The sequence below is a fragment of the Genypterus blacodes genome, unplaced genomic scaffold (genome assembly GCF_046128005.1).
Source record: "Genypterus blacodes isolate CSIRO-AG114 ecotype Tasmania unplaced genomic scaffold, CSIRO-AGI_Gbla_v1 ptg000240l_1, whole genome shotgun sequence".
Lineage (NCBI taxonomy): Eukaryota > Metazoa > Chordata > Actinopteri > Ophidiiformes > Ophidiidae > Genypterus > Genypterus blacodes.
The window spans coordinates 239139-266582 of NW_027467038.1; the positions used below are offsets into that span (position 1 = coordinate 239139).

A 27444-nucleotide genomic window follows, 5' to 3' on the forward strand; every position below is an offset into this window, starting at 1 on the left:
CACCAATCGTAACGATGAAATTTAGCGCTCCAAATGTGCTGATTTATTGAAACAGATAGTTAAAGTGCCATCCAGTATTTCCATAATTTCCCCATGACCTTATCCCAGCTTTGTTGAGGAAGCATTCACACTATTGTGACTAAACTTAATTATGAGGATGACACACAGTGTTAGAGATGCCGTCTGTTCAGAAGCAGGATAATAAAGGAAACAGAGTGATGCCCTATTTACTGAGCCGAGAGTGTTTGTGCTTGCTTGGTTTTAGCTGTAGAAGCATAGGTGAACTATGAATCATTAAGGTTATCCAGTCTGAGCAGCAGTGAGGATAATGGCTTTGGAGGGGAGACGGTCAGGAGAGGCTGTCTCTTCTATGTCCCCCCCCCCCCCCCCCTTTTTTTTTTTAAACAAGAGTCCCTCAGGGAACGGCTGGCTGCTGATAGATTACCTGATGGCAGCCGTGTGTTTTTTAAGTGGCCAAGAATCCGGGGCCCCTTTTTTTTCTACAGCAACAGCAGAAGCGGAAACACCAGATCTGACTGAAATATGCCTTTAATGTTCTGAATAATTGCCTTCTGTTTTTACATATTTGGATTTAATGGGGATTCAGAAGATTCATCAGTTCTGTTGTTCCCAAATGGTACAGCAGCTTCTTGTTCCCTGAAGTGTAATTTCATATTCATAAGGAAACGTGATACAATGTGAATTTCCACCTATTCGGCACCTTCCCCTCAGGGAATCAAAACACAAGATATTACAATGAAAAAGAAGTGTACAGTCAACTTTTTAAACAGGCTTTACTTATTAATCAAAGTTAGTATTTATGTAAGTATGAGGCAGGTGGATTAACCGTCACTGTTTCCTGCTGGACTACACATCATGTTAGGAGGAAGAAGGGTGGGGGAACTTCCACCTGAGAATGGCTCCGTCTGCACTTGTGGACACCAGGGTGCGGCTGTTCATGCAGATCTTGACACTGGTGATGCTGCCGCTGTGAGCGACCCCCACGTGGGTCACACACCCCTCCATGTAGTCCCATACCTTCACCACCCTGTCATCTCCACCTGGTGTACACATAGAGGGAGCAAGGATGCGGAGAGGCTCAATAAAATCTGACCAGTGATGAAAACAAAACCCATGAAAATCCTATCAGAGTGTAAACAAATGTGGTGAAACAAATTGAAGAAAAAAAGAGCACAGGAAAGAATTGTGTTTAGATCTCACTGCAGTGAGACCAAAATGTGATTTTCTCATTCCAATCATTACATGACTGTAATCACAAATGAACTCATGTCAGTTGTAAAATAAAATGACTATGTAATGAGTAGTTATGCAGCCAAGTGATTAGCCGTGTAATTTCATGCTAAATTGTGTTCATGAAAATGTACAAAGCGAAGTGCAGGAATAAGCGTTCGACAACCAGCACAGAATGGAGGCAATGGGCCGCACCAGAGACAAAGTATTTCCCGTCCTGTGTGATGTGCACGGCATTGATCGCTCCAGACTTGGAGGCCTCCAGTTCTCTGATGGGCCAGCCTTCAGACACATCCCAGTAACTGATCTGCAAGAGAAGGAGAAACACACCACAAGTGAGAGAAAGTGTGTGTGTGTGTGTGTGTGTGTGTGTGTGTGTGTGTGTGTGTGCAGGCTTTGCTGGTTTAAGGCATAATATAAATCATAAACAAAGAGAACAAAGAAACAAATGAGGGTCATTGTTACTGATACACTGGTTTCCTGCTGTAGGCCTACTTTACAGCATGATGCAAGTAACTACGCCTGTATGCTGTTATGCTATTGCTCTGTTACATCATCACATACTGTATCATTTACTGCTTTGCTGAAACAAAGTGTGTGCAGAAAGCATTACTTTCACTGCTTCATCCTCCACTTGTCTGCACAGAAACAAGCAGGCGGACAGTTAGATTCCATCGGCTTGTCTCACACCACTACAGGAACCGTGTTTGCTGATTGAAATGAGATTTAATCGTCCCTCCGGCTTCACAGCTGTCATAGTATCGGCTCGCACAAAAGGCAATTGTTAACTGAAGCTATTTATAGCACAGGCAGCAGAAACATCACAGCACCGTACGCTAAGAAAGGTCCTTTGTTATTTATATAACACTGATTACAACCTAAAAATAAGGCAGATGAACGGGCAGATGGATCTGATCATTAAAAATCAGACTTCTGAGCCAGCTTGCATTAATGAGATACTGGTACAAGATGTAGTGGCATGCTGTAACAGTATCCAGTGTGTGTGTGTGTGTGTGTGTGTGTGTGTGTGTGTGTGTGTGTGTGTGTGTGTGTGTGTGTGTGTGTGTGTGAGTGTGTGTGTGAGAGAGAGACAGAGAGTGCTTCAAAAACCATCTATTCTCAAACAAGATGACAAAATCTAATTACTGAAAGATCTATGCATGTAATATACACGTTTTACATCAAGTTTTAGTCTAAATGAAATTTAAATCCAAATGAAACCATAGCACATCCAGTAGTTTCTGTCTTTCATAAACGTGAAGAGTTCCCGTTACATAAGGATGCTCGGTATAAGCCCAGCATTTATTAGAACAGCCTCAGAGACAGAGCGTGGCTGTAATGTATTGTAGGGGCAGAAATGTAATATCGCGGGGACATATCAAACACTGCTGGTTACTGCGGAATGAAAGAGCAACAAAAGGCTCAGTAAAAATGAAAAGTCTCTTATTGATAAATTGAGAATGACTCTCAGAGCAGTAAGCTGCTCTCACAAACCACAGGGATGTTTCTATGTGGGTATTACTGCTCGCACAAAATGATTTTTGAGTAAAAATCATTTAGATTATAGCCAGAGACGCCGCTAGAGGAGAGAACACGTCATTTTGATCACTAAATTAAAGGTCTGAGTGTATAAAGGAATGTAGATTATTTTAGACGGACAAAGGTTTGTGATGTTTTTCCATCAAAGCATCACTTGTAAATAAAAACATATCAGCATTCCAAACCTATATCTGTATTCAGTACATAGAGAACACACATAAGTCAGCGCTCATTGCTCCGGTCACTCCTCTACCATAAGTTGCACTCTCCTCTCTTCTTCCCCGCTGCAGTCACAACCTCTCCAGCTTTACTCATCTCTTTTCAGCAGCTTATTAGAGACCCCCTGCTGTGAGAGTAGCCTTTGCCCATCTGTGATGCCTCCACTTCAGCCTGGGAAGCTGGCCAGCAGCCATGACACGGGGCCACAGGAAATTAATTATGTACAGCCAGGAAGGGTAGCAAGTCTGCGACATCAGACCTACCGTTGTTTTATTGCTCACCTTTACAACTCCGACGCAAAGGCGATCGCAACCAGAATACACTCCACCTAGCTACAATCATCAGCCACCTGACCTGTGACTTTATTACCACTGCCTACCTACTGGCTTTACTGGGCAATATCATTTATAAGCATCATCACAGAAACGATCCACTTTGGTGAAACAGGCTATCATCATATTATCAAAGCAACAACAATGGTGTGATACTGGAACCATCAGTGGGCCTTCTGCTGTGTTATGTTACAAAGCCCACATTGTGCTACTTCACGCTTGAGGCAAATCATACAAGAACACTGAATGGAGACAGCTGGCTTGTGTGTATCGATCGAAAGGCAAACCTTGAAAATAGTGAATACAAACAAGAGCGAGGAGCAAGAAGAGAGCCCAGTGCAGGCTCATGGTTCGCTCGTTCTCTGTACTGAAGGCACCATGACAACAAACACCTCACCCGTCACAAAGGCAGCTTCTTGACGTCACTCATCACTCCAAACCGCTCATTTAGTGTGTATTTGTCAGTCGACCTGTTTACTCTTCCTCTCAGCTCGGCGTGTGAATTCTCTCATACAGGCAAGAAAAGGTTGGTGTGAAGAGGCGTGAGAGTGGGGCGTTGATATTTGTCCTCCCAGACAGAGCTCCTGTGTCCTGGGACGAGCAGATGGTGGATCTGGCTTGCGATCGGGTTGCGTAGACACATCCGCAGGAAGGCAAGAACACCAGAGCTCTCTCTCTCTCTCTCTCCTCCGTCTGTCTTCCCTGAATCTCTATTTCTCACCCTCCCCGCTCGCTCAGCACATCCACGGCACTGTGTTCATCAGAACAACTTGTACTCGCTGCTCAGCGTGCAGCCGAGCCAACAATATTGCTGTAGCATGTGGCCGAGTTCGAGTGGTGCGGATGAAGTGAACAATCAGGGGGGCAAGTGTTTCCTTCCAGCGGACTGTGACCCTGTGACCTTTTGTAAATGAGCCATGTGGCAATAATCACTAACTATCAACACTTATGCACAAGATAAAGTAAAGTACTTAGTTGGTTTGCTAGTTAACACAATGTCTTGATTATGTTGATCTGAGGCACAAACTTACAAGCTTGTCAAACTAATTTACAGACTTGAATGTATATAATTGGTCACGACCTCACTGCGGGGACCGGCGCTGATCTCAACAGAGCAGCAGGACCGCCACTCAAGTGGAGTGGAGATTATAACAATACTGCATAACGAGGCATCGACATTATGACTGTTGGCAGCCAGTTTCCTCACACCCGGAGAGGTCTTGAGTCATTCCAATCATCACTTTCATCGTTAATGCATGACGGCTGAATAAGGAGCCCCACAGAGTTCTAGGTCAAACCGAAGCTCTCACATCGTGCCGGGACAACAAAGCAAATCTAAGGATACATGGGCAGCATTCTGAGAGTAAGTGTAAGTAGAGTGCCTGGTAAAAACAGTTTGCCTACCGAGGAGTTATATGAAATGAATACACAAAGCAAATTTAGGTCACTGGAACCACCTGGAATTAGAGCATCTGTACGAGGTCTAAACACACCTTTCTGTCTGTGCCACCGGCAATGATGTGGAATTCTCCTGGGTGGTAGCACACAGTCCGGTACATCGTGTTGGCAAGGACCATTTTGATGCTCACCAATTGCCTACAGCAGGAGAGGAGATATGGAATGGAATGGAAGGGGACGAGAGGCAGAGAGGAGAGAGCTTTATTTGTTTGGCAGTTGTTCAGAAAAAAATCACACATGATGTTACGGCTGAGATAAATACTTCACAGGGGTGAAAGACGTTAATACGCACTAACAAAATGATTAAATGGCTGAAGAAGATAAATATGTACTATTAAGTGTGTGTCTCTGGTTGTGTGTGTGTGTGCAGGCTACTCACACTAAGTCCCAGAATATGCAGGAACCATCAGAGCTGGAAGTGACGCACTCTCTGTCATTGCCCTTGATACCAATGCAAGTGACGGTAGCCTTGTGCTGCTTCATCACCTCCACAAGCCGATGGCTGGTTGGTTGCAGCTCCCAAACACACACCTAGTAAACAGAGCAACAGGTCAGCTTACCAAATATCATAGCATGAGTCTAATAAAATATGAAGTTTATACAATGTATTAAAACCATTTTAGGTCAAACATGTACTAACCCCTCCTTCTTCCCCTCCACTGACGATTCTCTTGCAGTCCCTGGTGCCAGCAATGGCCGACACACCCATTCTGTGTGCGTTGTTAATGATGTGCATGAGTCGGCCACTTTCAGGGCCGAATAATCTGATCTTCCCATCATTCCACCCTGGGAAACACAGACTGACATCATTCTTTGCCTGTTATCAAGAACATTACATTGAGTCAATGCTTGGAAAAAACTTTAGCTGTTCATATATAGAAACTAATTCTGTGTTTGGAGATGATGCACACCACTGATGATGCTGTGTCCATCAACCATGAAGTCCAGGGAATTGCAGGTCATGTTTGGTACGGTGATGCGTAGCACCTCTTTGGGTTTGTTTATGTGCCACAGCCTGATGTCATCTGTGGAGCAGGTCGCAAATAACTCAGACGTGCCACTGGCAGAAAAACAAAGGAAAGATGAGAACAGTGATATAAATCAAGTTGATATTACAGTAAACAGGCAGGTCAAGCTCATATTATAGTTTACCTCCTTAAACCAAGTATCTCTGTTATTAATGTCACAGTAAAGCTTTTAGGGAGTGACAAACATTGTCACCATAACATTATATGTGTGTTTATAACTCCTACAGCCATCTAAAGAGAAGTTGTAGAAATGTAAACAATAGTAGAACTTCAGAGTGATGCATAACAGGTCTGTGTGTAAGTGCAAAGAATTACTCTAATACTAACACGGATGAGGCACGCATATGTCCCCCCCTAGTGAGCACAATGAAGTACTGGATTCAAGCATCAACTGCCAACTTTAGAAGGCTTGAAGCCCGACCAAGACTACAGGTGCATCTCAATACAACAAAAGAGAGAGAGAACTTCAGAGACAAGTGGTCCTGAATTTTCCTGCCCAATGCTTCATTTTCAGCTGAGAAAATTATTTTACATATTCTTCAACTAGCTATTCTTCTTTATTTTCTGGCCTTTTTGGACCATAATATAAACCTATGTTCAGAGAGTCCTCCTGGTTCATACGGTCCTCAGATAGGACGTTCAGTTTTTGCATGAGAGCCAACTGTTTTACATGTGGTTTTCAGGCATTGTCTCCCTTCAGACTGACTCAGCTCTGTTGCTTAATTGGCTGCACCTGTTGTTTGTAAACAAACAATGGCTTCAAGGATTTGACCCAAGTTCACAGGTCATTGAAGCTGCATGTAATTTTTTCATTCTTCAGGTACAGAAATCATCTTCTTTCAGGCCTCAGGCAGCATTTGGCAACAATTTACGGCAATTGCATTTACAGCTTATTTTCTTCAGGAAATGCGTTTCTAGTTGATGGTTGCTCTTTTTGTGTGTATTTTGATTACCTTTGAATGACAGATTGTTTTATTTGAACAAATTTTAGCAATTATCAGCATTATGCCAATTTGGAATGGCCTGTCTGTGAAATAACCGTGACAAAGAACTGAAACGGTTGAATAAACAACACATCCTCAAACAACCTGACAAAAACTTGCGAAACTCTGAACGGTTTGTTGTCGCTCGTAAATATTAATCTTCAATATTTAGTCTTCAACATGAAACATCGTCATGTACATATCATTAACCTGTCAAGTTCCATTGCAATAGTAATCTTTCACCACATGGAGTTTCAAATGAATGCTGCTAAATTCTGAATAGGAATTAATGTCTATTATGTTCCCAATTTAAAGTTCAGTGACTGATGGCTTTGATTGTTTCAGCAACTCACAAGGGGATGGCCACGTCCTTGACAGCACTGGAGTGGCTGGTAGAGATCAGTTCAGCCTTGAAGTCACTAAAGCCGACGCGGTAAATTTGAGAGGCCTCCGTCCCAACATAGAAATGCGGTTCCTCCCCTGATACAGCAATGGACGTCACTCCTTTCTCCAGCTGGACTTCCCTAATGTAGGAAAATGTGGATATACATTATGTTTATTGACTTGTAGATATCTGTGCAATGTAAGAGAACAAAGAGAAAATGTATATTACAGGATTGACAGGAATGATATAGTTTCAGGACTCACTTAAGAGTTTCAAAGTTGTTTGCAGAGCAGAGAGTGAGGAGGCCATGACCAGATCCCACAAGCAGGTCCCCAGACTTCAGTAACCTTATGGCAGTCACCCCCTGCAAAATTAATGCATTTAATACCAACAAACGCATTTAGAATGAGATTTTGCATTGTTACTACATGGTATCTAGTTTTGTCTTATATTCCAGTTACATTAGTGATTTCCCACAGTCTCAGACCAAGTTATGATAAATACATATCATATATTCATATTTACAAAGACGCAATAAAGTAGGAATACAGTTTGGTCAGATATGGCAGGAGGACAAACTTTATTGTCATTCAACCTATACATATTGTGTACATTTGAACGAAGGCGGCCCATTTAGACTTACTCTATGGTAACAATTATTTTCTTATGACCCCCATTAGAGTGTGCTGACATACCAGACAGTTTTTTATCTCCTTTGGCCCACAGACATTCAGAGGTCCCGTCTTCATGAAGACCTTCATGATGTCACCAGTGACCGTTCCACAGAAAATGAACTGATCATCATGTGAAATCTGTGTGGGAACATAGACAAATTTACATAAGCAGAACAAAATACGTTACTTATCTGGTTTACTAAAGGTCTTCAGTTATGCAATTCACATCAACCAAATGCGTTTAGTGTTTCTACACTATCAATCCTTTGTTTAAATGATTCTATTAGCACTGGCTTAATTATTACAGCAGATAATTACTCTAAACCTCTAAAAGGACCGCAGAAGGGCAAACCAGCTTAATCAATTGAGGAAACCAACTTGTGAATGAACACCATCCATATGCATGCTCTTACCTCTATACATTTCACTGTCCTCTTCAGTTTGCCAGTCTGACACTCACTGGGCCTGATCTTCCTGTTGGGGAGGTCAAGCGCCCACACTCGCAAAGTGCCGCTGCCAAAAAATGTACCAATGATATTAAAAATGTGCAGGACAACAGGAGGATTATTGCAGGAGTAAGACAAACAAGAGCAGAAGCTGTATAAAGCTGATCAAGACCAAGGATCACGCCAGCAGACGTTTCACTCACGTTCCAGCAGAAACAAAGACGTTGTCGTTTGTGTTGGAGTACCGGACGGTGAAGCACCGTCCAGTACTCTGAGCTGAAGCTGGGCTCCCACAGATGGCCTGCTTGGTCTCAACGTCCCACACAACTATGCTGTAAACAAACAGATACTCTCACCAAGCACAAAGAGGTGCAGCCCACTGGTCATATGTCATTGTTCCTCATTTGTGTTTGTTACAGTATCTAATTATATAGACTGTAACACATCTACCTGCCATCATCCTGACCCCCCAGGGACACAAGGTACTTGTCATTGGGAGAGAAGGACAGTGCCTCCACCTTGTTCTTGTGGAGCTGCTGTCGGGCATGGATCGCTCGTTGTGCATAGTTCCAAATAATTACATCACCCTGGCAAAACAAAATATATAATCAGGTGTGGTAACATAAACAGAGAGGCTCCAAGGAGTGGTTTGAAACCTGTAGTCTTCTGTACCAGCGTGATCAGCTTTCCTGAGTTTGAACAACTACAGACACACAGTTACCTTAAAGCCCATAAAGTTGACCTGTCCTGTGGCAATGTAGCGTCCACTTTTAGACACTGCGACGCAGGTTACATTTTGGGTGTGTCCATGCAGGAAGTCCTGCTTGCCATCTTTGATGTTCTTCACAATAACTGTACACCCCAGAGGATAGATCAGGTGCTCTCTGTCTGGATGGACTCTCAGGCCAGCACACACACGTCCTTGTCGAAATAAAGTGCAGCACAAAACAACAGGTGTAGGGTGGAAAATCTCAAAGAAGGTAATGGTGATAAATTGTTATTCAGTCAATCGTACAGACAGCAAGTCTTTGAAAACAGATTCCAATGTTTTGGAGAAGAGTCAAGTTACTGTTCAATGTATCTATTCCAATTAATTTCATATTTCCCCATTGCAATAATTTTCTATTTTCAACTGTAGCATCGATGTTTAAATATACCACATAATGTCACAACGTTATAACATACACAGTGTTAAGGAGGCTAACTAACTAACTTACTAACTAACTAACTTGCAGGTACCTTAGCTGTGCTCGTTCACATGAGTTTGTTTGGCATAAAACGTACCGTTAAATCCGATCACAGTCTCCAGTTGAAGCTTAGGGGTGTCCTGAGTGTCAGACGCCATGACGGAGTAACTTTCTGCTGTAAAGCGTTAGATCACTTATGTCCACACGTTTGTCTGCTCGTTTGGTTTATTTTCGCACCGAGCTCATATCTGTAAACAGCGCTCTCATCATAAACATTACCTGACGCCATATGTCATCAATGACGGATACCTGACGCCATAGACGTACGGGTTTTCACTGCTCCAGCACGTCCGTGTTGCTGAGGTCCGGTTCGGTGCCTCAGGTGTTCCCGTGGTTCTTCAGTCTCAGCATCGTGCTCATTAAAATTCTCAAAAAATTGTTGTTGTCTTACCTCGTTCTCCATACGGGTATCCATGGCTGCACGGTCGTTATTATAATTGAACAGCAGCAGCAGCAGTAATTGAAACAGCGGTTCTAAAGCAGACACGCACCTGTCTGCCAGGCTGGCTACAAGTTTACAAAGCTATATCAGTAATTGTTAACTGTTGATAGATTACCTGACGGCAGCCGTTTGTGGTCAAGAATCACAATTTAAGATATCATTACATTACGATCATTTGGCAGACGCTTTTATCCAAAGCGACTTACATTACATTACCACCCTTCGCAGAGGGGGGAGCAATTGAGGGTTCGGTGCCTTGCTCAGGGGCACCTCGGCAGGGGCTCGAACCTGCGACCCTCCGGTTCCCAAGCAGAAGCACTACCCACTGAGCCACTGCCCCCATATCACACTGCAAAAAACTATTGTCACCTTTCTAAACAGGCTTTACTTATTAATCAAAGTTAGATCAGCTTCTATAGAACATTTATTTATTATTTTGAACATTTGTGAACACCTTTGGGTCGATGAGTGTAAGTATGAGGCAGGTGGATTAACCGTCACTGTTTCCTGCTGGACTTCACATCATGTTAGGAGGAAGGAGGGTGGGGGAACTTCCACCTGAGAATGGCTCCGTCTGCACTTGTGGACACCAGGGTGCGGCTGTTCATGCAGATCTTGACGCTGGTGATGCTGCCGCTGTGAGCGACCCCCACGTGGGTCACACACCCCTCCATGTAGTCCCATACCTTCACCAGCCTGTCATCTCCACCTGGTGTACACGTAAACATCAATAAAAATCTGAGCAGTGGTGAAAACAAAACCCATGAAAATCATATCTGAGGGTAAACAAATATAAGGGAAAAAGTAAGAGCACAGAGAAAGTTGTGTTTTGCTCTCACTGCAGTGAGACAAATGACTATGTAATGAGTAGTTATGCAGCCAAGTGATCAAAGCGAAGTGCAGGAACAAATGTAATGGGCCGCACCAGAGACAAAGTATTTCCCGTCCTGTGTGATGTGCACAGCATTGATCGCTCCAGACTTGGAGGCCTCCAGTTCTCTGATGGGCCAGCCTTCAGACACATCCCAGTAACCGATCTGCAAGACACACCACAAGTGAGAGAAAGTGCGTGCGCACGCTTTGCTGCTTTAAGGCATAATTTAAATCATAAACAAAAACAACAAAGAAACAAATGAGGGTCATTGTTACTGATACACTGGTTTCCTGCTGTAGGCCTTCTTTACAGCATGATGCAAGTAACAACGCCTGCATGTGTTATGCTATTGCTCTGTTACATCATCACATACGTTTGTTGATTTTAAGAGATTTAATCGTCCCTCTGGCTTCACAGCTGTCATACTATCGGCTTGCACTAAAGGCAATTGTTTACTGAAGCTATTAATAGCGCAGGCAGCAGAAACATCACAGCACCCTGTTATATATATAGAACACGGATTACATCATATAAATAAGGCAGATGATGGGCCAGATGGGCCAGATGGATCTGATCGTCATCTGATCTGAGCAAATTGGCATCAAATTAAGGTGGACTGTGTTACTCATAGAATCATCCAAAATTAAAGCATCTGTACGATATTCTAGTGCACAGAGAATGAAGCGAGTGAACAGATCTCAATACACACCTTTCTGTCAGTGCCACAGGTAATGATGTGGAATTCCTCTGGGTGGTAACACACAGTCCGGCACATTGTGTTGGCAAGGACCATTTTAATGCTCACAAATTGCCTACAGCAGGAGAGGAGACATGGAATGGAAGGAGACGAGAGGGTGAGGTAGAAAGAGAGAGAGAGAGAAAGCTTTATTTGTGTGGCAGTTGAGAGCACTCAGTTAACCTATTGGCTGGTGAAAAAGAAGTGTTAATACACACTAATAGAATGGTAAAATGGCTAAGCTAAATATGTACTCTTAAGTTTGTGTCTGTGGTTGTGTCTGTGCTCAGGCTACTCACACTAGGTCCCAGAATATGCAGGAACCATCAGAGCTGGAAGTGACGCACTCTCTGTCATCGCTCTTGACGTGGATGCAAGTGACGGCAGCCTTGTGCTGCTTCATCACCTCCACAAGCCGATGGCTGCTTGGCAGCAGCTCCCAAACGCGTACCTACAATAATGAGCAACTGTTCAGCTCATCTCATATCACAGGAAAGCCTCAGTTTATCCGATATGAAGTTTATACTGTGTTTTTAAACTATTGTATACTGTCTTGGGTATACAAACCTCTCCCTCTTCCCCTCCACTGATGATTCTCCTGCAGTCCCTGGTGCCAGCAATGGCTGACACACCCTGTCTGTGTGCGTTGTTAATGATGTGCATGAGTCGGCCACTTTCAGGGCCAAATATCCGGATCTTCCCATCATTCCACCCTGGAAAACACAGACTGACGTGATTCTTTGCCTGTTATCAAGAACATTACACTGACTCAGTGCTTGGAAAAAAAATCCTCGCCTGTTGTTTTGTGTGAATAAGTGTGATAGTTTCTACACGGCACTGTAATTATTCTGGCTGTTTATTTATAGAAACTAATTCTGTGTTTGGAGATGATGCACACCACTGATGATGCTGTGTCCATCAACCATGAAGTCCAGGGCATTGCAGGTCATGTTTGGTATGATGATGCGCAGCACCTCTTTGGGTTTGTTTACGTGCCACAGTCTGATGTCATCTGTGGAGCAGGTCGCAAATAACTCAGACGTGCCACTGGCAAAAAAAACAAAGAAGGAAAGATGAGAACAGTGATATATATCAAATGCTCTGCTTACTGAATACTAACACGGATGAGGTATGCATATGTCGCCCCCTAGTGAGCAAAATGACGTACTGAATTCAAGTGAGAACTGCCAACATTAGACGGCTGGAAGCCCAACCACGACTATATTACATAATACCTGTGATTGCTTGAAGCTCTTTGTCTTTAAGCGACATATTCACACAAAATTACATATTTTCAACTGCTCAGTTCATCTTTATTTTGCGGCCCTTTTGGTCATAATACATTGCTATGATTGAGAAGTTCTCCTGGTTCTCACGGTCCCACCCGTTTTCAGATAGGATCTACAGTTTTTACATGAGAGCCCATTGTTCCACATGTGGTATTCAGTCATCAGCCTTCATACTGAATCAGCTCTGTGTCTCTGCTTAATTGGCTGCACCTGTTGTTTGTAAACAATTGACAGCTTCAAAGGATTTGAGCTTTAGATGTCACTCACACTACTTGTAACTTCTTTATTCTGATGGCTGATGACTTTGATTGTTTCAGCAACTCACAAGGGGATGGCCACGTCCTTGACAGCACAGGAGTGGCTGGTCGAGATCAGTTCAGCCTTGAAGTCATCATAGCCGATGCGGTAAATTTGAGCGGCCTCCGTCCCGACATAGAATTGCTGTCCCTCTCCTCTTAAAGCGATGGACGTCACCCCTTTTTCCAGCTGGACTTCACTAATGTGGCAAAATGTGGATTTCCATTATGTTGGTCTAATTGCAGATATTTGTACATAAAGAAACTTTACCAGTTTGAATTTAGTTAAAGGGTTGACAGATATATATATATTCCGAACTCACTTAAGAGTTTTAAAGTTTGTTGCAGAGCAGAGAGTGAAGAGGCCATCACCAGATCCCACAAGCAGGTCTCCAGACTTCAGAATCTTTAAGGCATTCGCCCCCTGCGAAAACAATGCATTAAATGAATGAATGAATTATATATTAGAAGAGATTACCTATTGTTAATACCTGGTACCTGGTAACTAGTTTTGTCTTATATTGCAGAGCTACATGAATAGTTTCCACTCAAATCAAATCATACCTCACATTCACCCACTTTCAGACTGAAAATACTGTAAATATTTACAAAGGAGAGGTCAAGTAAGCAGTTAGGTCAGGAGGTTGGCCCATTGAGACTGACTCTAACTTTGGTAGCGGCTACCTTCTTAGGGCCAAATTAAAGTGTGACATACCAGGCGGTATTTCTTTTTTACTGGCCCGCAGGCATTCAGGAGCCCCTTCTTCATGTTGACCTTCATGATGTCGCCAGTGAGTGTTCCACAGAAAATGAACTCATCATCGTGGGAAATCTGTGTGAGAAATAATGAACATAAGCAGAAACACATATGTTATTTATCTGGTTTACTTCGGGTCTTCAGTTATGCACTTGACATCAACCAAACGTTTCTTACATTTACATAAAGTAAAAAGTCCTGTTGTACGTATTTAATTGTCATTCATTCATCATTCCTTGTTTTATTTTGCAATACTCACTTGCGTTTTCATTCAACTTGTGAATGAATACCATCCATATGCTCTTACCTCTACACATTTCACTGTCCTCTTCAATTTGCCAGTCTGACACTCAGTGGGCCTGATCTTCCTGTTGACGAGGTCGAGCTCCCAGACCCGCAATGTACCGCTGCACCAATGATAATAAAAAGAAGCAGAACAACAGGAGGATTATTCAGAGAAAGACTAACAGAAGCAGAACAGCAGCTGTGACATGAGGGAAGAATTTAACTGGTTCCAATAACTTGTGAATAACATCTGTAGCAGCTGTGACTGAGGGTCCAAAGAGGTGTTTCCAGATGTTTCGCTCACCTTCCAGCTGACACAAAGACGTTGTCGTTTGTGTTGGAGTACTGGACGGTGAAGCAAAGTCCGGAACTCTGAGCTGAAGCTGGGCTCCCACAGATGGCCTGCTTGGTCTCAACGTCCCACACAACTATGCTACAAACAAACAGAAAACCAATACTCTCAACAAGCACTCAACAAGTTCCTCATTTGTGTTTGTGTTTGTATCTTATTATATAGACAGTAACACATCTACCTGCCATCATCCTGACCCCCCAGGGACACAAGGTATGTGTCGTTGGGAGAGAAGGACAGTGCCTCCACCTTGGCCTTGTGGAGCTGCTGTCTGGCATGGATCGCTTTTTGTGCGTAGTCCCAAATAATTATATCAGCCTACGAAAAAGAAAGTACAAAATGTAACAACTGAAAGGGGCTCTTCACCAAGTGTGTTGGGTGAATTCAACCTAATTCAACTGGTGGTACCGGAGAAACAGGTGGTTGTGTGGAACCCTATCAGAAGTTATACAGAAGGATAAAGTATGATATGATCACAGTTACCTTAAAGCCCATGAAGTTGACCTGTCCTGTAGCGATGTAGCGTCCACTTTTAGACACCGCAATGCAGGATACATTGTTGGTGTGTCCATGCAGGAAGTCCTGCTTGCCATCTTTGATGTTCTTCACAATAACTGTACACCCCAGAGGATAGATCAGGTGCTCTCTGTCTGGATGGACTCTCAGGCCAGCACACACACGTCCTTGTCAAATAAAGTGCAGCACAAAACAACAGGTGTAAGGTGGAAAGCCTCAAAGAATGTGATTGTGATTCTAAACGCAAAGTTACTGTTTATTGTATCTATTCCAAATAATTTCATTGAGTTAATTATTTTCTGCCCAGGAGCGCCGTTTAAATGACAGAAGAGGCCCAACAGGCGTCGCTGTTAAGGCACACAGGGCGAAGAGAAGGAAGCCTCTATTTAGTGAGTTACCTTTCGCTAGCAAACCTGTTCTTAACGTCATCTGCTCACACTCCTTAGAAACTATTGGCTATTTACCGCTCTGGCTGGAATTTTCTAAAATGTAATGTAGCCAGAGTGACACAGTGGAAGAAACACCCCGTGAATTAGCAGCTCGCTTAGCTGCGCTCGTGCGTCTTAGTTTCGTCATGTTTGCCATTAAAACTTACCGTTGAATCCAATCACAGTCTCCAATTCAAGCTGAGGAATGTCGTGAGTGTCACAAGTCATGACTGAAAAAACGACTTTGTTATTCCCCTTTCACCTGAAAAGCGTAAAATGATGTCTGTCCACAAAAAGAAGAAGAGGCAGCAGCAAGAGAGACGACGGGGTTCAACTCGTAAACAAACATCACCTAGCAACGTGCAGGGCGGTCAGACGGAGCTGAGGAGACTGCGTGTGTGTGTGCGTGTGTGTGTAACACGTTACGGTCACCAAGGCTTTTGTCTCAAAACAAAAGCTATGGAAAGAAAATCAACATTCAAACATGCTTAATGCACATATTGTACATTAACAAAGGTGTTTGATTTAAAATGTAGAAACGACACACACACCACACCTCTGTTTGTTTTAAAATGTAGAAACGATATTTCTCACACACACACACACACAGTATTTGGGTCGATGGATCTGAAACTAGAGCCTTATGTAATTCAGTCATGACAGATTTATCAGTCTCTGTGGTTTACCAGGCTTTTTTCCTGTCACGCTAACTTCCAGTCACTTGGGAGACTTGATGAAACCACAAGGACACTGATTGATGATAAACTGGGGAGAAACTGTGTTAGTGACCTGGTAAAACCCCCCCAAACCCTTTCATGATGACAATATAAGCTTTATTGAGGGAATAAATACATCTTCATCTGTGATACAGAAGTTCTACACAGATCTATCTACGCATAATCAACAACCTTGCACGCGCTCGTACTCCCCCCCCCCCCTCCCCAGAGGAGACAACAGGATGATTTCATACAAAACAAGATAATGTTTCTATTTCTATACATATATTAAGTTTCCTACTGACTGAATTCCTTATAAAATTACTGTCTATAAAACATGAAAGTAGAAAGTCCCATCTCTGAAAATAGCCAACTGCGACAAAACTACAGAAACTAATAACAGACGTAGATTTCTTATTCACTCATCTCACTGCATACAAACTTAAACAGCACCTGGTTTGTGTGGTGTGCAAACATGTGGCAAGCTTCTGCTGCACCGCTCTGTATAGGAGTGACTAAGACAGTGGGGGCTCTTGTTGTTTATAACTGAAAACGTTTGTGGACCAAAGAATGCTTTGGAAAAAAAGTCATTCTGATCTAATATAGGGAGAAAGGAAGGAAAAAGTCAGTAAAAAAGGCAAAGTGAAAGATCCCTGTTTTGGATAATCCTCAGTTTAAAGCACAATAAATAATCAAACCTTACCTCGACTATATAACTTTATAATTGTCTGAAGATCAAATGTGGGCTTGGTTTAGGAGTTCAACAAGTGGAACTCTCAGTGGGCCCTTTGTGGGCCGACATGACTTTGGACGGGTCCATTGACATCTGTTTGTGTGCGTGTGACCTCCGATGTCTACTGAGACAATGGCTGTATGAAAAACTGCGACCACAGGTGACGCACAGATACGGTCTCTCTCCTGTGTGTGTGCGCTCGTGTTTCTTCAACGATGAGAACCGCGTGAACGCCGCCCCGCATTCACTGCAAAAGTATCTGTCGGATTTATTATGGACATTCTGTTCGTGTTCTTTCATGTTGCCCAGCTGTGCGAAGCCTTTACCGCACACCGGGCACACGTGAGGTTTCTCTCCCGAGTGTGTGAGTCTGTGAACTTTCACGTCGTGCCTAGTGTAAAAGGCTTTCCCGCAGATGTTGCATTTGTACGGTCGCTCCCCTGTGTGACTCATCATGTGTCTTTTGAGCGCTTCAGAGCGCGAGAAGCATCGCTCGCACGAGGTGCATCTGAAAGGTTTCTCTCCTGTGTGGGTGAGGAGGTGCTGACGGAGATGCGACACCTTGAAGAAACTTTTCCCGCAGTCTGAGCAGGAGTGAGGTTTGTCTGGCTGTTCCTCGTGCGTCTTCTCGTGAGCTTTGCAGTGTCCCGACTCAGAGAATCCTTTCCCACAGACAGAGCAGGTGAAAGGCTTCTCCCCCGTGTGACTTCGCACGTGACGGACTAGTTTGTTCAACTTATTGAAAGTCTTCTTGCAGTACGAGCACTGATGAGGCACCTTGGGTTTCCGTAAGTGTGTGCGTTTATGTCTCTCCAACCTCGATGGCCGGCTGAACACTTTCCCACAGTCAGGACAGAAGTGTTTGATAGTCTTCTTGTTGTTCTCCTGGTGTTGGATCAGCGCCTCTAGCTCTTTCAAACTTATTTCACAATTGTGTGCAGGATAATGCCTCTCTAGCCTCGACCGCTTGTCAAACAGCATCCCACAGACGGAGCAGGGGTACCACGTGCCCGACGTGTCGCTCTCTTGCTGCTCAGAGTTTTCAGCCGCAGTGGGACTTGAAGCGTCATCGGAATCTGAATCCGAGACATCCGCAGTGTTTTTGCCTGTACCTAAGAAACAATAAGCATGAGATCAACAAACATCTGTCAAATTATCTCAATGCAACTAGATAGGAATGTCCTGTAGGCGCCAGGAAAAGGGCTTAGTACTTACTTTCCTCTGAAGAGTCATCTGAATTTTCTATTTTAGGGACAGGAGTCGAGTCTGGGTCCACGATGTCACCTATTAACAGAACACACACACACACGCACACACACACACACATACACATACAGTGTTGTTACGAGGATGTGGGCTGAATAAAGTTGAAGAAGGGATTACAGTGGATTACAGCCACAGATGATTCAATGCTTACTCGTCTCTGAAGGTTCCTCTGGAGCCTGTTTTTTAGGGACAGAACCTGTGTCTGGGTCCATGATCCTTTATATTTAGACACACACACACACACATACATAAAGACAGAGAGAGAGACAGAGAGAGAATCTCATCAGAAATACACAGGAGTGATTGTAGTTTGAATCCCAACTCTACATCAGTGCTACAGGTTAAAGGATTAAGAGATATTGCTTCAGGTTTCAGGCGTGTTAAATTGTAAAGCACAAACTCCACAGCTGGTGCATGTAGTTGATCATTTACATCCATACTTTGGTCTTTGGACAGTGAAATGTGACATTATTTGACACTGAATTCATGAATACTAACAAAGCGAGGAGACGTGCTTGTTGTCAGTTCGGAGGTGATGTGTTGTTGTCCAGGTAATGAACGTAAACAAGATGGAAATGTCCCCTGATCAACTTATTTTAAAGTAATAGCTTGCATGATGGACCCTGGGTCGTTCTTACAGTGTGTGTAATTCTTGCATCGGGAAACTATTTAGATGGAATTTTGCATTTCCTTGTTAGATCAGTTAGCTACACACACACAGAGACACAAACACACACACGAGTTCGGTAACGTTAGCTACTCTAGCTAATCCGTTAGCGAGCTAGCTAAGCGTTTATGTTATATGTGCATGTACAAAATAAACCTCCACTTCTCTGACAATCTTTAAAATTAAAAGCAGTCACGTCATTACTTTGCAATATTAATTACATTAATGAGGATACCTTGTGTTTGAATCTAGCGCAGCTCGCTAGCCAGGCTGCAGTCCGTCCGCTGTTTAGCCCCTGGAGTGCTGCGTTCAGGTGCTGCGCGTAAATTATAAATTACAATCGGTAAAAAGCGTTTTTGTTTTGGCTTTTATCGTGTTGATCTATTAATTTATAAACGGAACGTCTGTACATTGAGCTCCATGAAACATAAAGATGTTGAGAAATGTCACGTGTCATGTACAAAATTAAAGACTTGTTGTTAAAAACCCTTAACTTTGAAATGGTACATCTGATCTGACGTCTATACAATTGTCTGCACCTGTACACTACTATGCTACAGACATGCTACACACACACACACCTTTTCGTGAGCATGTGTTCAATCTAAATAGGCAGTAAAATTCAGAACAAAGTGTGTTTACTGACAGTAACTGAAAGGGCCGTCACCGCTTTAATTTAAAACAGATACAGATGTGAGAAAGTGAGAATCTGCTGCTGTGTTCAGGTTCACAATCAAATCTGCTCGTGCAGGATAACAAGCAGGTGTTTGTTCATAAAATATTAACGATGATAAACCGTGAATGTTTATTGAAACCAACCAGTCGAAGAGGTACAGAGATAATATTTGAAGTAAATGGGATTTTAATATGAAAATACAAAAATATAAATTTCGGCAGACAATTTTGGCTTCAACCAACACACCAATACCACCATACTGTAAACAAACAGATGTAATTTAAAACATTGAACCTATTTCACAATTCAGTATATTCTGTGAGGACAGTATTCTTACAGTGTCTGACTTCACACGATAGACTGATATTGGACCTTATCAGTTTGGTTACAGATAACACAGGCTCACTCGCTCGCTGGCTCTTCTTTGTCTTCTGGTTTCCACCCAGCGCAACTCACTTTTGTCATTTGAGACAAAGGTTAAGCCGACATACACAGGGATGTGAACACAGCATACAGGATCAAAACAAACCCTCCTCGTTGTTTATGCCCCCCCTTAGAGTTCACATGTATCAAGGCACAACATAACACATTCTAGGTAAGAACATTAAAGCATGTTAATTGCTGGGTGTGAAACTGGAACTGGAACAGTTTATGAGCGATATACTGCTAACTATGAACATAGCAAGCAGCAAAGTGAAACATCCCTCATCTTAGGCTCAATCCTCAACTTCAACAAGCACAATAAATAAACACATGTTAAATTCCAGTTACGACTCAAATGTCTGCCTCCGTTTGAAATGCATCTCCGTCCTCAGCTCCTGGGACGGGCTCTTCTAAAGTTGAACCGCCTTTAGCTGCGCCCACGGACATCTGCTTGTGTTTGTGCGTCCTCCGGTGTCTGCTGAGAGAATGGCTCCAGGAGAACCTGCGCCCACAGGTGGGGCACAGGTAGGGCCTCTCCCCCGTGTGGGTGCGCTCGTGCTTTTTCAGGGACTTGTACCGGGTGAACGCCGCGCCGCACTCCTTGCAAATGTAATTGTCGGATTTGATGTGGACACTCTGCTCGTGCTCTTTCATGTTGCCCAGCTGCGAGAAGCCTTTACCGCACACCGGGCAGAGGTGAGGTTTCTCACCTGAGTGGATCAGGCAGTGAATGTTCAAATCTTGGCGAGAATAAAAGGCTTTCTCACACTCGGCGCACTTGTACGGTCGCTCCCCTGTGTGGCTCCTCATGTGTCGCTTCAGCCCTTCAGAGCGGGAGAAGCAGCTCTCACACATGGTGCATCTGAAGGGTTTTTCTCCTGTGTGGGAGCGGCGGTGTCGGCGGAGCTCCGAGGCCTTGGAGAAAGACATCCCGCAGTCTGAGCAGGAGTGAGGTTTGTCTTGCTGCTCCTCGTGCGTCCTCTCGTGAGCTTTGCAGTGTCCCAACTCAGAGAATTCCTTCCTACAGACCGAGCAGCTGAAAGGCTTCTCCCCCGTGTGTATCCGCTCGTGACGGACTAGCTTGTTCAACTTATTGAAAGTCTTCTTGCAGTACGAGCACTGATGAGGCTCCTTGGGTTTCTTTGAATGCGTGCGTTTATGTCTCTCCAACCTCGATGGCCTGTTGAACACTTTCCCGCAGTCAGCACACGGGTGTTTGTTTGTCTTATTGTGGTTATTCTCATGTCGGATGAGTTTATCCAGCTGTGTGAAACTCTTCTCGCAATGTTGACAGTAGAGAGGAGTCTTGGGCTTCCTTGTGTGCACGGGTTTATGCCTCTCTAGCTTGGATGGCCTGTCAAATACCTTGCTGCAGACAGGGCAGGGGTAACTCTTGTCTGAACCTTTACTCTCTCGCCGTTTGGAGCGCTTGGCCACAGAGGGACTCGATGCATCGTCAGAGTCTGAATCCGAGAGTACCACCACGATAAATGCCTTACCTGAGTCAAAAGAGAAAAGAGGGGGACAAAAGATTAGAGAACAAATGAATTCATGCAGCTAAATGTGCCACATCAATACGACTGAATACTTAAAATTACTACAGCTTTTACTCACATATAACCTAAAAACTGTAGGATTACAGATTTGTTCTCTGCTCTGGAGTTTACATCTTTTTGACACTAAACAAAACTTCTTTAATGACATCATGTCAGATTCAAATTACAGAGTTCGGTTGCTCAAGTCAATCCATCAAGTCCCTTCAAACCAAACAGGTTAAATCAAGCTGGACAAAAGGTCAATCAGTCACTTACCGTCCTCTGAAGAGTCTGGGACATTATCAGAATCAGGCCCCATCATTCTTTGCCTGTTAACAACGTACAGACATACAGAGAAGAGATATAAAATAAAACCAGAACAGAACAGTGCAGAACAGAACCAGCATCAGAACAGGGATGCAGTGACGTGCTTTGTAGAAATAAAGAATTGAGGTACACAATGCTGTTTATGCCGAACAGGAGAGCGCCCCCTACCGATGAAGGAAACACAAAACACGTATGTTGTATGTGATATTTGCCCATACGAGGACAATATGTAATGGAGAGGCTTTAGAGTTCAGCATCATGGTGGAGGAGAAGTGGATACACTGCTCTCAAGACAGCGAGTCAATGGTTTGTTTGACTCACAACACAAACAGAGAGAGAGACAGAGACAGAGGCAGAGAGAGAGAGAGAGAGAGAGAGAGAGAGAGAGAGAGAGAGAGAGAGAGAGAGAGAGAGAGAGAGAGAGAGAGAGAGAGAGAGAGAGAGAGAGAGAGAGAGAGAGAGAGAGAGAGAGAATTAGCCAAACCAGCTAATGCGTTTGCTAGCTAGGTATGCGTTTATGTTATACCTAAGGATATATGATTCACCCCGTCCTCTCTAATAATATTTTAAAGCAAACATCTCTTTTCTTTCGTCTTCGGCATGGCTGGTAAACATACCTTGTGTTGGAGGCCAGCAGGTCGCAGCCCGCTGACCGAGCTGGGTTTTAGCTCAATGCCTGCTTACTCACAGCAACAACGGCGTGCTGCATTCAGGAGCTGCACGGAGTTTCTCCACACAGCGAAAGATGCTGTCGGGTCGATGTAGTTGACGTTCAGGTGGCACGGGCCGAGGGTGTGTTGCAATATTAGAACGATGAGGAGGAGATACGAATGGCATTTGAAGTAAAACTCCCTGTGTTTACCAGTTCAGAGGTGCTGTTCGTTCATAATTCCAATTGTTCAGACTGCACCAGAAGGCTTCATTTGGGTTTATAGGCTATTACCGCAGCACCCGAAATAGGTGGGGGGTCTATTTCTGGTGTACTCCCACTCCTTATCACTGGAACCTGAAGTTCAGCTGGTGAGTTAAATTTACATACACACAAACTAAGTGAGTTCAGCTATAATGTTTGCTTTCACCCTGTATTATGAGATACAGTAAAAGATGAAGACATCATATGACATCACACATTATGACACAACACATAGAAAAGACAACACGCAAAATCTCTCTCAAGTGTTCTGTAATATATGCATATCTGCATTTCTGCCAATAAATATTTTGGAAACAAAATCAAAGGAAACAAAATTAACACCCCCTGCTGTGACAAAAAGACCAGGTTACAAGGCTGCTCCCTGCTTTACGGAAAACAGTGAGACAGGGAGATGGAGTTCTGGATGCCCCATACTTCCATGGACTGGATCTTGAAATGTCTTTTGCAGAGTGGGATGCTCTTGAATGTGTCACATGGCTCTGTGTGTCCTCTCTCCAGGTCTTCCTGTAGGCAGAGAGCATGACCCCCATCGCCACCTGAGAAAGGACACGTCATATGTCAGCAATGGCTCTTGTATTGTCTTGTTATGTAGCACCCTTTATAGACAACATGCATACGGCACAGTGAACAATGTAATGTCCAATTACCGATAACAAGCTGACTGTCAGTGCCTGCTATGAACATGGAGGCTTCTTGTTCCTTGGACCTCTTTGGCTCCTTGGCAGTCATGGGCTCCTCAGCTGGGGCAGTGAAAGGGATGGTCAGGTAGCTCGGGTCTTGCACGGTCCCAGCTGGACAGGTTAGGGTTGGGGTGGTATAGGAGCTGTTAGTACTGGACATCTGGGAGGATGCGTGGCTGATGGCTCCCTGCTGAGGCGGAGCTCTCCTGGTCATGATGTTGACCATAGCCTGCTGGTATCGCTCCATGCTGGGGCGAAGCTGAAAGAGTAATCCCATTGTTTGTTTAATGTTTACTGTATTTTTGCAAGTATTCCACGGTATTGTAGATAAGATAAGGTAAGAAATCTTTTTGTCTCACCGTGAAAACGAAGCATTCCCCGGTTCCAAAGTATTTGAGTTCCTCTGAGTCGTGCTTTCTTCTCTCTAACATGTCTGTTGACAGGAAGGCACCAAACACCTGTGAAATGGAGGAACACAGATATTTCAACACCACAAAAAATTTACTACTTATTGTCATTGTTGTGTTACCAGCAATCTTCCAGCGTGTCACAATTATGTAATCTAATACCTATAATTACCTCTTCCTCTGCGGTTTTGATTATTAAGACCGCTGGTTCGTGGCCCTCCACATGGGTATAGAATCTTGATGAGAGAGAAAAATGATGTGATGTTGATGATTGATTCATAAAGTGTCACAATAATATCTTAATTAATCAACCAGATGGCAACATCAAGCCAAGGAAGAAGCACATTCCATATAACATTGCTTTTACTGTGACATCCTTTCTACATAAAGACACAATTGCCAGCATTTAATTTTGAGTCACCTGACCGTGACACTCAAAGTAAACATGTTGATGGTGAAAACACTGCTTCTTCATCTTATATAACTCAGCCTGGGGGTTTAGTTCACTGCTGGGTCACGTACTTGTCCACAGACATGCTGGCCTCTTTCAAAACATCAACTGAATAGTCACATATATAGGTGAAACCATGTGTATAGTCAGGATGAATCCCTCTGTGTAGTAGTTTGACCTTGGTATCACAATTGGGATGACCAAAGTACCAGACAGAGCCTGATAATACTGTGGTCTGCTTTAAGTGATGCTGGGTATTAAAGGAAAATAAATGAAATAGTGTGGACTTACGAGGCAAGGCTCCTGTTGTGTTCAGCTGTGCTAAACAGCCTAATAGGACTGAAGAGAGCAAAGCGTTCAGGTATCCAGGCCCAGACGACCCTCATCTCTGTCCCTGTCACGACACTAGAGCTGAAGGTGTTAAAGTCCACAGTTTGGACCGGCTGCCTTTAGAAACATTAATAAAATGAATCAAAATGTATCCGTGCATTTCCTCTATTTGAACGATTCCTGCAAATATTCTTCTGCCTGTTTTCTGTTTGCACCCACCTCCTCTGCTCGATGCTGACACCCTTTTGCATGAGCGAGTCCTTATTGGCGTTGAAGAGGAGGTTGAGCTCTCTCCGCATTGCCATCGGAATGGTGAAGGCCCTTTCCAGAAGCTTCTCTGCCGTGCAGTGCCGAGCCACATTCTGCACAAAGCTCTTCATGTCTCTTCTGAAATCCTCCACATCGGCCACTCGAGATGACACAGAGACTTTGTAGAGGCTCAGCAGAGCCAGCGCCACCCTACAAAGAACGATTATGAGAGTGAAATATTTGAATGTACTGGAAAATTCATGCAAAAGCTTTACAGACACAGCGAATTGTACTTTTACCTGTAGAGAACCTTGTAGCCCTCCAATAGGTAGACATCCAGTACTCTGATAGCGTATGTGAATGGAAGGTCAGCAAAGATCCACATGATCCAGTCAGAGTAAAACTCAAAAAGGTTCTGGTGAGAGCTGGCTATCAGCTTACGGATGCCTCGGCAGCACCTGTTGGCGAGGTCTCCGAAGGTCATGCAGGAGGCGCGGTATGTAAGAAAAGTCTCGTCGATGTATCGCTTGTTGGGGTCGTTGTAGCAAATAAGACTGCACACGCTATGGAAACACTCGGCCTCATCCTCGCTGAAGTGCAGGATGAGGGAGACCAAGGCGGGGAGGATGGGGCAGAAGTTCATATCTGGAAAGGATTTGGCAAGGCACAGAAGGATCTTTTTCACAGAGTTCAGGCCTGCTTTGTTGAGACAGTACCTGGAGAGAGGATAAAATGGATGCAATAAGACGCCTTTGAAATCCTATTCATCCATTTTCTTCTTTTCAATTCTTTTCAGATTTTCTCAAACTATTTCATATTCCATACAGTATAGTGCCTAATATATAATATAATCCAATAAGTACCTGGGTATTTCTTCACCCTCCATGTATTTGGGGACTGGGTGAGTGATGATCTTCTGCTCTCCAAAGAGTTGCTTGGCCAGTTCGTGGTAGACGTCTCTGTCCGGTGTTCCAGACCTACTGCAGATTTAACACAGTTTAAATTTACACATCATATTACAAAGTATGTCCACTATTCAAAACAGATCCATAACACCTACAGGCTCAGATAAAGTCTCTACATGAGAGAAAAGTGTTCAGTGTGAATGCCTGAATATCATATGAGGTCACCAAACCTGGAGTTGATGCCATGGATGATGTGGTAGTAAGCTTTGGCCCTGAGCGTATGAGGCATGGCCCAGTATCCCTCGCGGCCCATCGTCTTCAGCTCCTGGTGTTTGCTATTCAGGATCCTTTGGCATCTCTCTGCAGCTTCAGGATCAATCTTTTCCCAGTCCACAAACTGGCCATATTTCATCCCTGAGGTGGAGCTAATCTCCCAGTTGTCTGACTCAGAAATGGTCAACATGGACACTGATGTAAGGCTGCCTTTGCTGCCTGAAGAAAATTAATGTTTATACAATACATGCACAGTTCACTGTGAGTTTCTCCAAGGTGCCTTAAATTTTCAAGAAGCATTCTCATTTGTATAAAATGTTTGGTATTATAATGAATGTATTTACCATTGAGGTCTGTAGTTAGTGAGGACTTCATGGATTTAGACTTGGATTTTTTGGAGGTGAGTCGAGCAGTAACCCCATCTCCTTCTCTCTTGTCCTTTCGGGTCTCTTGGTATTGCTGTAGGGAGCTTGCTCTTGGCCTTCGGGCATTGGACTTGGTGAAGCTTCCATCATCGCAATCGGTGTCAAGATCTGGTGTCTCATAGCTATAAAAGGATCTGGAGAGCAGCACATGCCTCTTTTCAATCCATAGGAGTTATCATGCATGTTTCTGTTTGGCCAATAACATACTAGAATACAGATACAGGAAAAAGAAGAGATTCTTTAAGAAAGACGTGAAAACATACTTGGAACGAGGTCTCCGGGAGTTCTCCTCTGTCTGAGTCTGCAGGCCGTAGTTCTCCGGGGAGTAAACGGTGTTGGACCTCTGCCTGGTTCTGCTTACTCCAACAGACCCCAGGTTTTGGTCAGGGATTGTGTCCATTGGCACTGGATTCGGAGTTCTTCTATTGTAGAACTCTGGGGTTCTGGAGTGGTCAATCATCTTCTGTTCACAGAAATACACGTAGGAACATAAAGTGTCTCCTGTTACTGAGTGCTCAGTGGATGTGGGTTTCATATAAGCCTGCTGGTGTTGGTCATGTGAGCGGAGCATGGTGGTAGGGTTTGTTTGTGGAGACGTCAGCGAGAAATTCCAGTGATTTTCCTGTTTGTGTTTCTGGCAACACAATGTGTCTCTTTCTTCTAAGTAATCCATCTCTGGTTGTCATCTAAAATGACAGCATGACCAAAAACAAAACACAAGGATTAATAATATCCACTTCCATCAACAGAATAGCAGCAGCATTCCATTGTCAAAAAACACACAGGTGTAAATCATTGCGGTTCCTTTGACGCTCCCTCACAGTTTAATGCAACCCAACAAAACAACCCTGCAATAAACCTCACAACATACAGGTATTGACAATCTATCAGAGAGGTCTTGATTCAAGTC

At 43.7% G+C, this 27444-nt stretch overlaps 5 protein-coding genes across 5 annotated transcripts; all 5 read right to left on the bottom strand.

Annotated features, from left to right (window-relative positions):
* Positions 1–642: 642 nt before the first annotated feature.
* On the bottom strand, positions 643–9660 carry LOC143016708 (cilia- and flagella-associated protein 52-like). The gene is made up of 14 exons (XM_076171168.1): positions 9600–9660; positions 9037–9236; positions 8766–8902; positions 8519–8647; positions 8283–8382; positions 7891–8007; positions 7459–7559; positions 7164–7334; positions 5711–5859; positions 5440–5585; positions 5179–5330; positions 4835–4937; positions 1447–1558; positions 643–1061 (listed from the first exon to the last, which is right to left on the bottom strand). The coding sequence occupies exons 1-14, from the start codon at positions 9658–9660 to the stop codon at positions 880–882; spliced, it is 1860 nt and encodes a 619-aa protein (XP_076027283.1). The 3' UTR covers positions 643–879.
* An 808-nt stretch (positions 9661–10468) lies between these two features.
* Positions 10469–15858, bottom strand: LOC143016706 (cilia- and flagella-associated protein 52-like). The gene is made up of 14 exons (XM_076171166.1): positions 15705–15858; positions 15077–15276; positions 14775–14911; positions 14546–14674; positions 14264–14363; positions 13915–14031; positions 13523–13623; positions 13229–13399; positions 12513–12661; positions 12182–12327; positions 11914–12065; positions 11588–11690; positions 10930–11041; positions 10469–10713 (listed from the first exon to the last, which is right to left on the bottom strand). Exons 1-14 carry the CDS (start codon positions 15763–15765, stop codon positions 10532–10534), a joined length of 1860 nt encoding a protein of 619 aa, XP_076027281.1. The 5' UTR covers positions 15766–15858; the 3' UTR covers positions 10469–10531.
* A 515-nt stretch (positions 15859–16373) lies between these two features.
* LOC143016629 (uncharacterized) lies at positions 16374–19226 on the bottom strand. The gene is made up of 4 exons (XM_076171041.1): positions 19155–19226; positions 18404–18468; positions 18202–18270; positions 16374–18098 (listed from the first exon to the last, which is right to left on the bottom strand). The coding sequence occupies exons 2-4, from the start codon at positions 18462–18464 to the stop codon at positions 17014–17016; spliced, it is 1215 nt and encodes a 404-aa protein (XP_076027156.1). The 5' UTR covers positions 18465–18468; positions 19155–19226; the 3' UTR covers positions 16374–17013.
* A 532-nt stretch (positions 19227–19758) lies between these two features.
* On the bottom strand, positions 19759–22954 carry LOC143016640 (uncharacterized). Its single transcript, XM_076171063.1, has 3 exons — positions 22498–22954; positions 21830–21882; positions 19759–21517 (listed from the first exon to the last, which is right to left on the bottom strand). The coding sequence occupies exons 2-3, from the start codon at positions 21873–21875 to the stop codon at positions 20370–20372; spliced, it is 1194 nt and encodes a 397-aa protein (XP_076027178.1). The 5' UTR covers positions 21876–21882; positions 22498–22954; the 3' UTR covers positions 19759–20369.
* A 92-nt stretch (positions 22955–23046) lies between these two features.
* On the bottom strand, positions 23047–27120 carry LOC143016635 (TBC1 domain family member 24-like). The gene is made up of 11 exons (XM_076171049.1): positions 26798–27120; positions 26454–26668; positions 26067–26328; positions 25795–25911; positions 25231–25647; positions 24902–25141; positions 24644–24799; positions 24074–24137; positions 23854–23952; positions 23462–23753; positions 23047–23350 (listed from the first exon to the last, which is right to left on the bottom strand). Exons 1-11 carry the CDS (start codon positions 27103–27105, stop codon positions 23181–23183), a joined length of 2340 nt encoding a protein of 779 aa, XP_076027164.1. The 5' UTR covers positions 27106–27120; the 3' UTR covers positions 23047–23180.
* Between the last annotated feature and the right edge of the window lie 324 nt (positions 27121–27444).

What these genes read in the sequence shown, in the direction of transcription:
- LOC143016708 (XM_076171168.1), bottom strand. Translation starts at nt 9,660, where the DNA reads ATGGCGTCTGACACTCAGGACACCCCTAAGCTTCAACTGGAGACTGTG. An exon ending in GTGGAGGGGAAGAAGGAGGG is followed by an intron (nt 5,331 to 5,439) that starts GTTAGTACATGT and finishes TCTGTTTACTAG; the next exon opens with GTGTGTGTTTGGGAGCTGCA. An exon ending in TGCATATTCTGGGACTTAGT is followed by an intron (nt 4,938 to 5,178) that starts GTGAGTAGCCTG and finishes CTCCTGCTGTAG; the next exon opens with GCAATTGGTGAGCATCAAAA.
- LOC143016706 (XM_076171166.1), bottom strand. Translation starts at nt 15,765, where the DNA reads ATGACTTGTGACACTCACGACATTCCTCAGCTTGAATTGGAGACTGTG. An exon ending in GGGGGTCAGGATGATGGCAG is followed by an intron (nt 14,675 to 14,774) that starts GTAGATGTGTTA and finishes GTTTGTTTGTAG; the next exon opens with CATAGTTGTGTGGGACGTTG. An exon ending in CGGGAAATACTTTGTCTCTG is followed by an intron (nt 10,714 to 10,929) that starts GTGCGGCCCATT and finishes CGTGTACACCAG; the next exon opens with GTGGAGATGACAGGCTGGTG.
- LOC143016629 (XM_076171041.1), bottom strand. Translation starts at nt 18,464, where the DNA reads ATGGACCCAGACACAGGTTCTGTCCCTAAAAAACAGGCTCCAGAGGAA. An exon ending in AGAGGAACCTTCAGAGACGA is followed by an intron (nt 18,271 to 18,403) that starts GTAAGCATTGAA and finishes TTCTGTTAATAG; the next exon opens with GTGACATCGTGGACCCAGAC. An exon ending in AGATGACTCTTCAGAGGAAA is followed by an intron (nt 18,099 to 18,201) that starts GTAAGTACTAAG and finishes ATTGTTTCTTAG; the next exon opens with GTACAGGCAAAAACACTGCG.
- LOC143016640 (XM_076171063.1), bottom strand. Translation starts at nt 21,875, where the DNA reads ATGATGGGGCCTGATTCTGATAATGTCCCAGACTCTTCAGAGGACG. An exon ending in CCCAGACTCTTCAGAGGACG is followed by an intron (nt 21,518 to 21,829) that starts GTAAGTGACTGA and finishes CTTTTGACTCAG; the next exon opens with GTAAGGCATTTATCGTGGTG.
- LOC143016635 (XM_076171049.1), bottom strand. Translation starts at nt 27,105, where the DNA reads ATGCTCCGCTCACATGACCAACACCAGCAGGCTTATATGAAACCCACA. An exon ending in ATCCATGGCATCAACTCCAG is followed by an intron (nt 25,912 to 26,066) that starts GTTTGGTGACCT and finishes TTAAATCTGCAG; the next exon opens with TAGGTCTGGAACACCGGACA. An exon ending in GGGAATGCTTCGTTTTCACG is followed by an intron (nt 23,754 to 23,853) that starts GTGAGACAAAAA and finishes TTACTCTTTCAG; the next exon opens with CTTCGCCCCAGCATGGAGCG.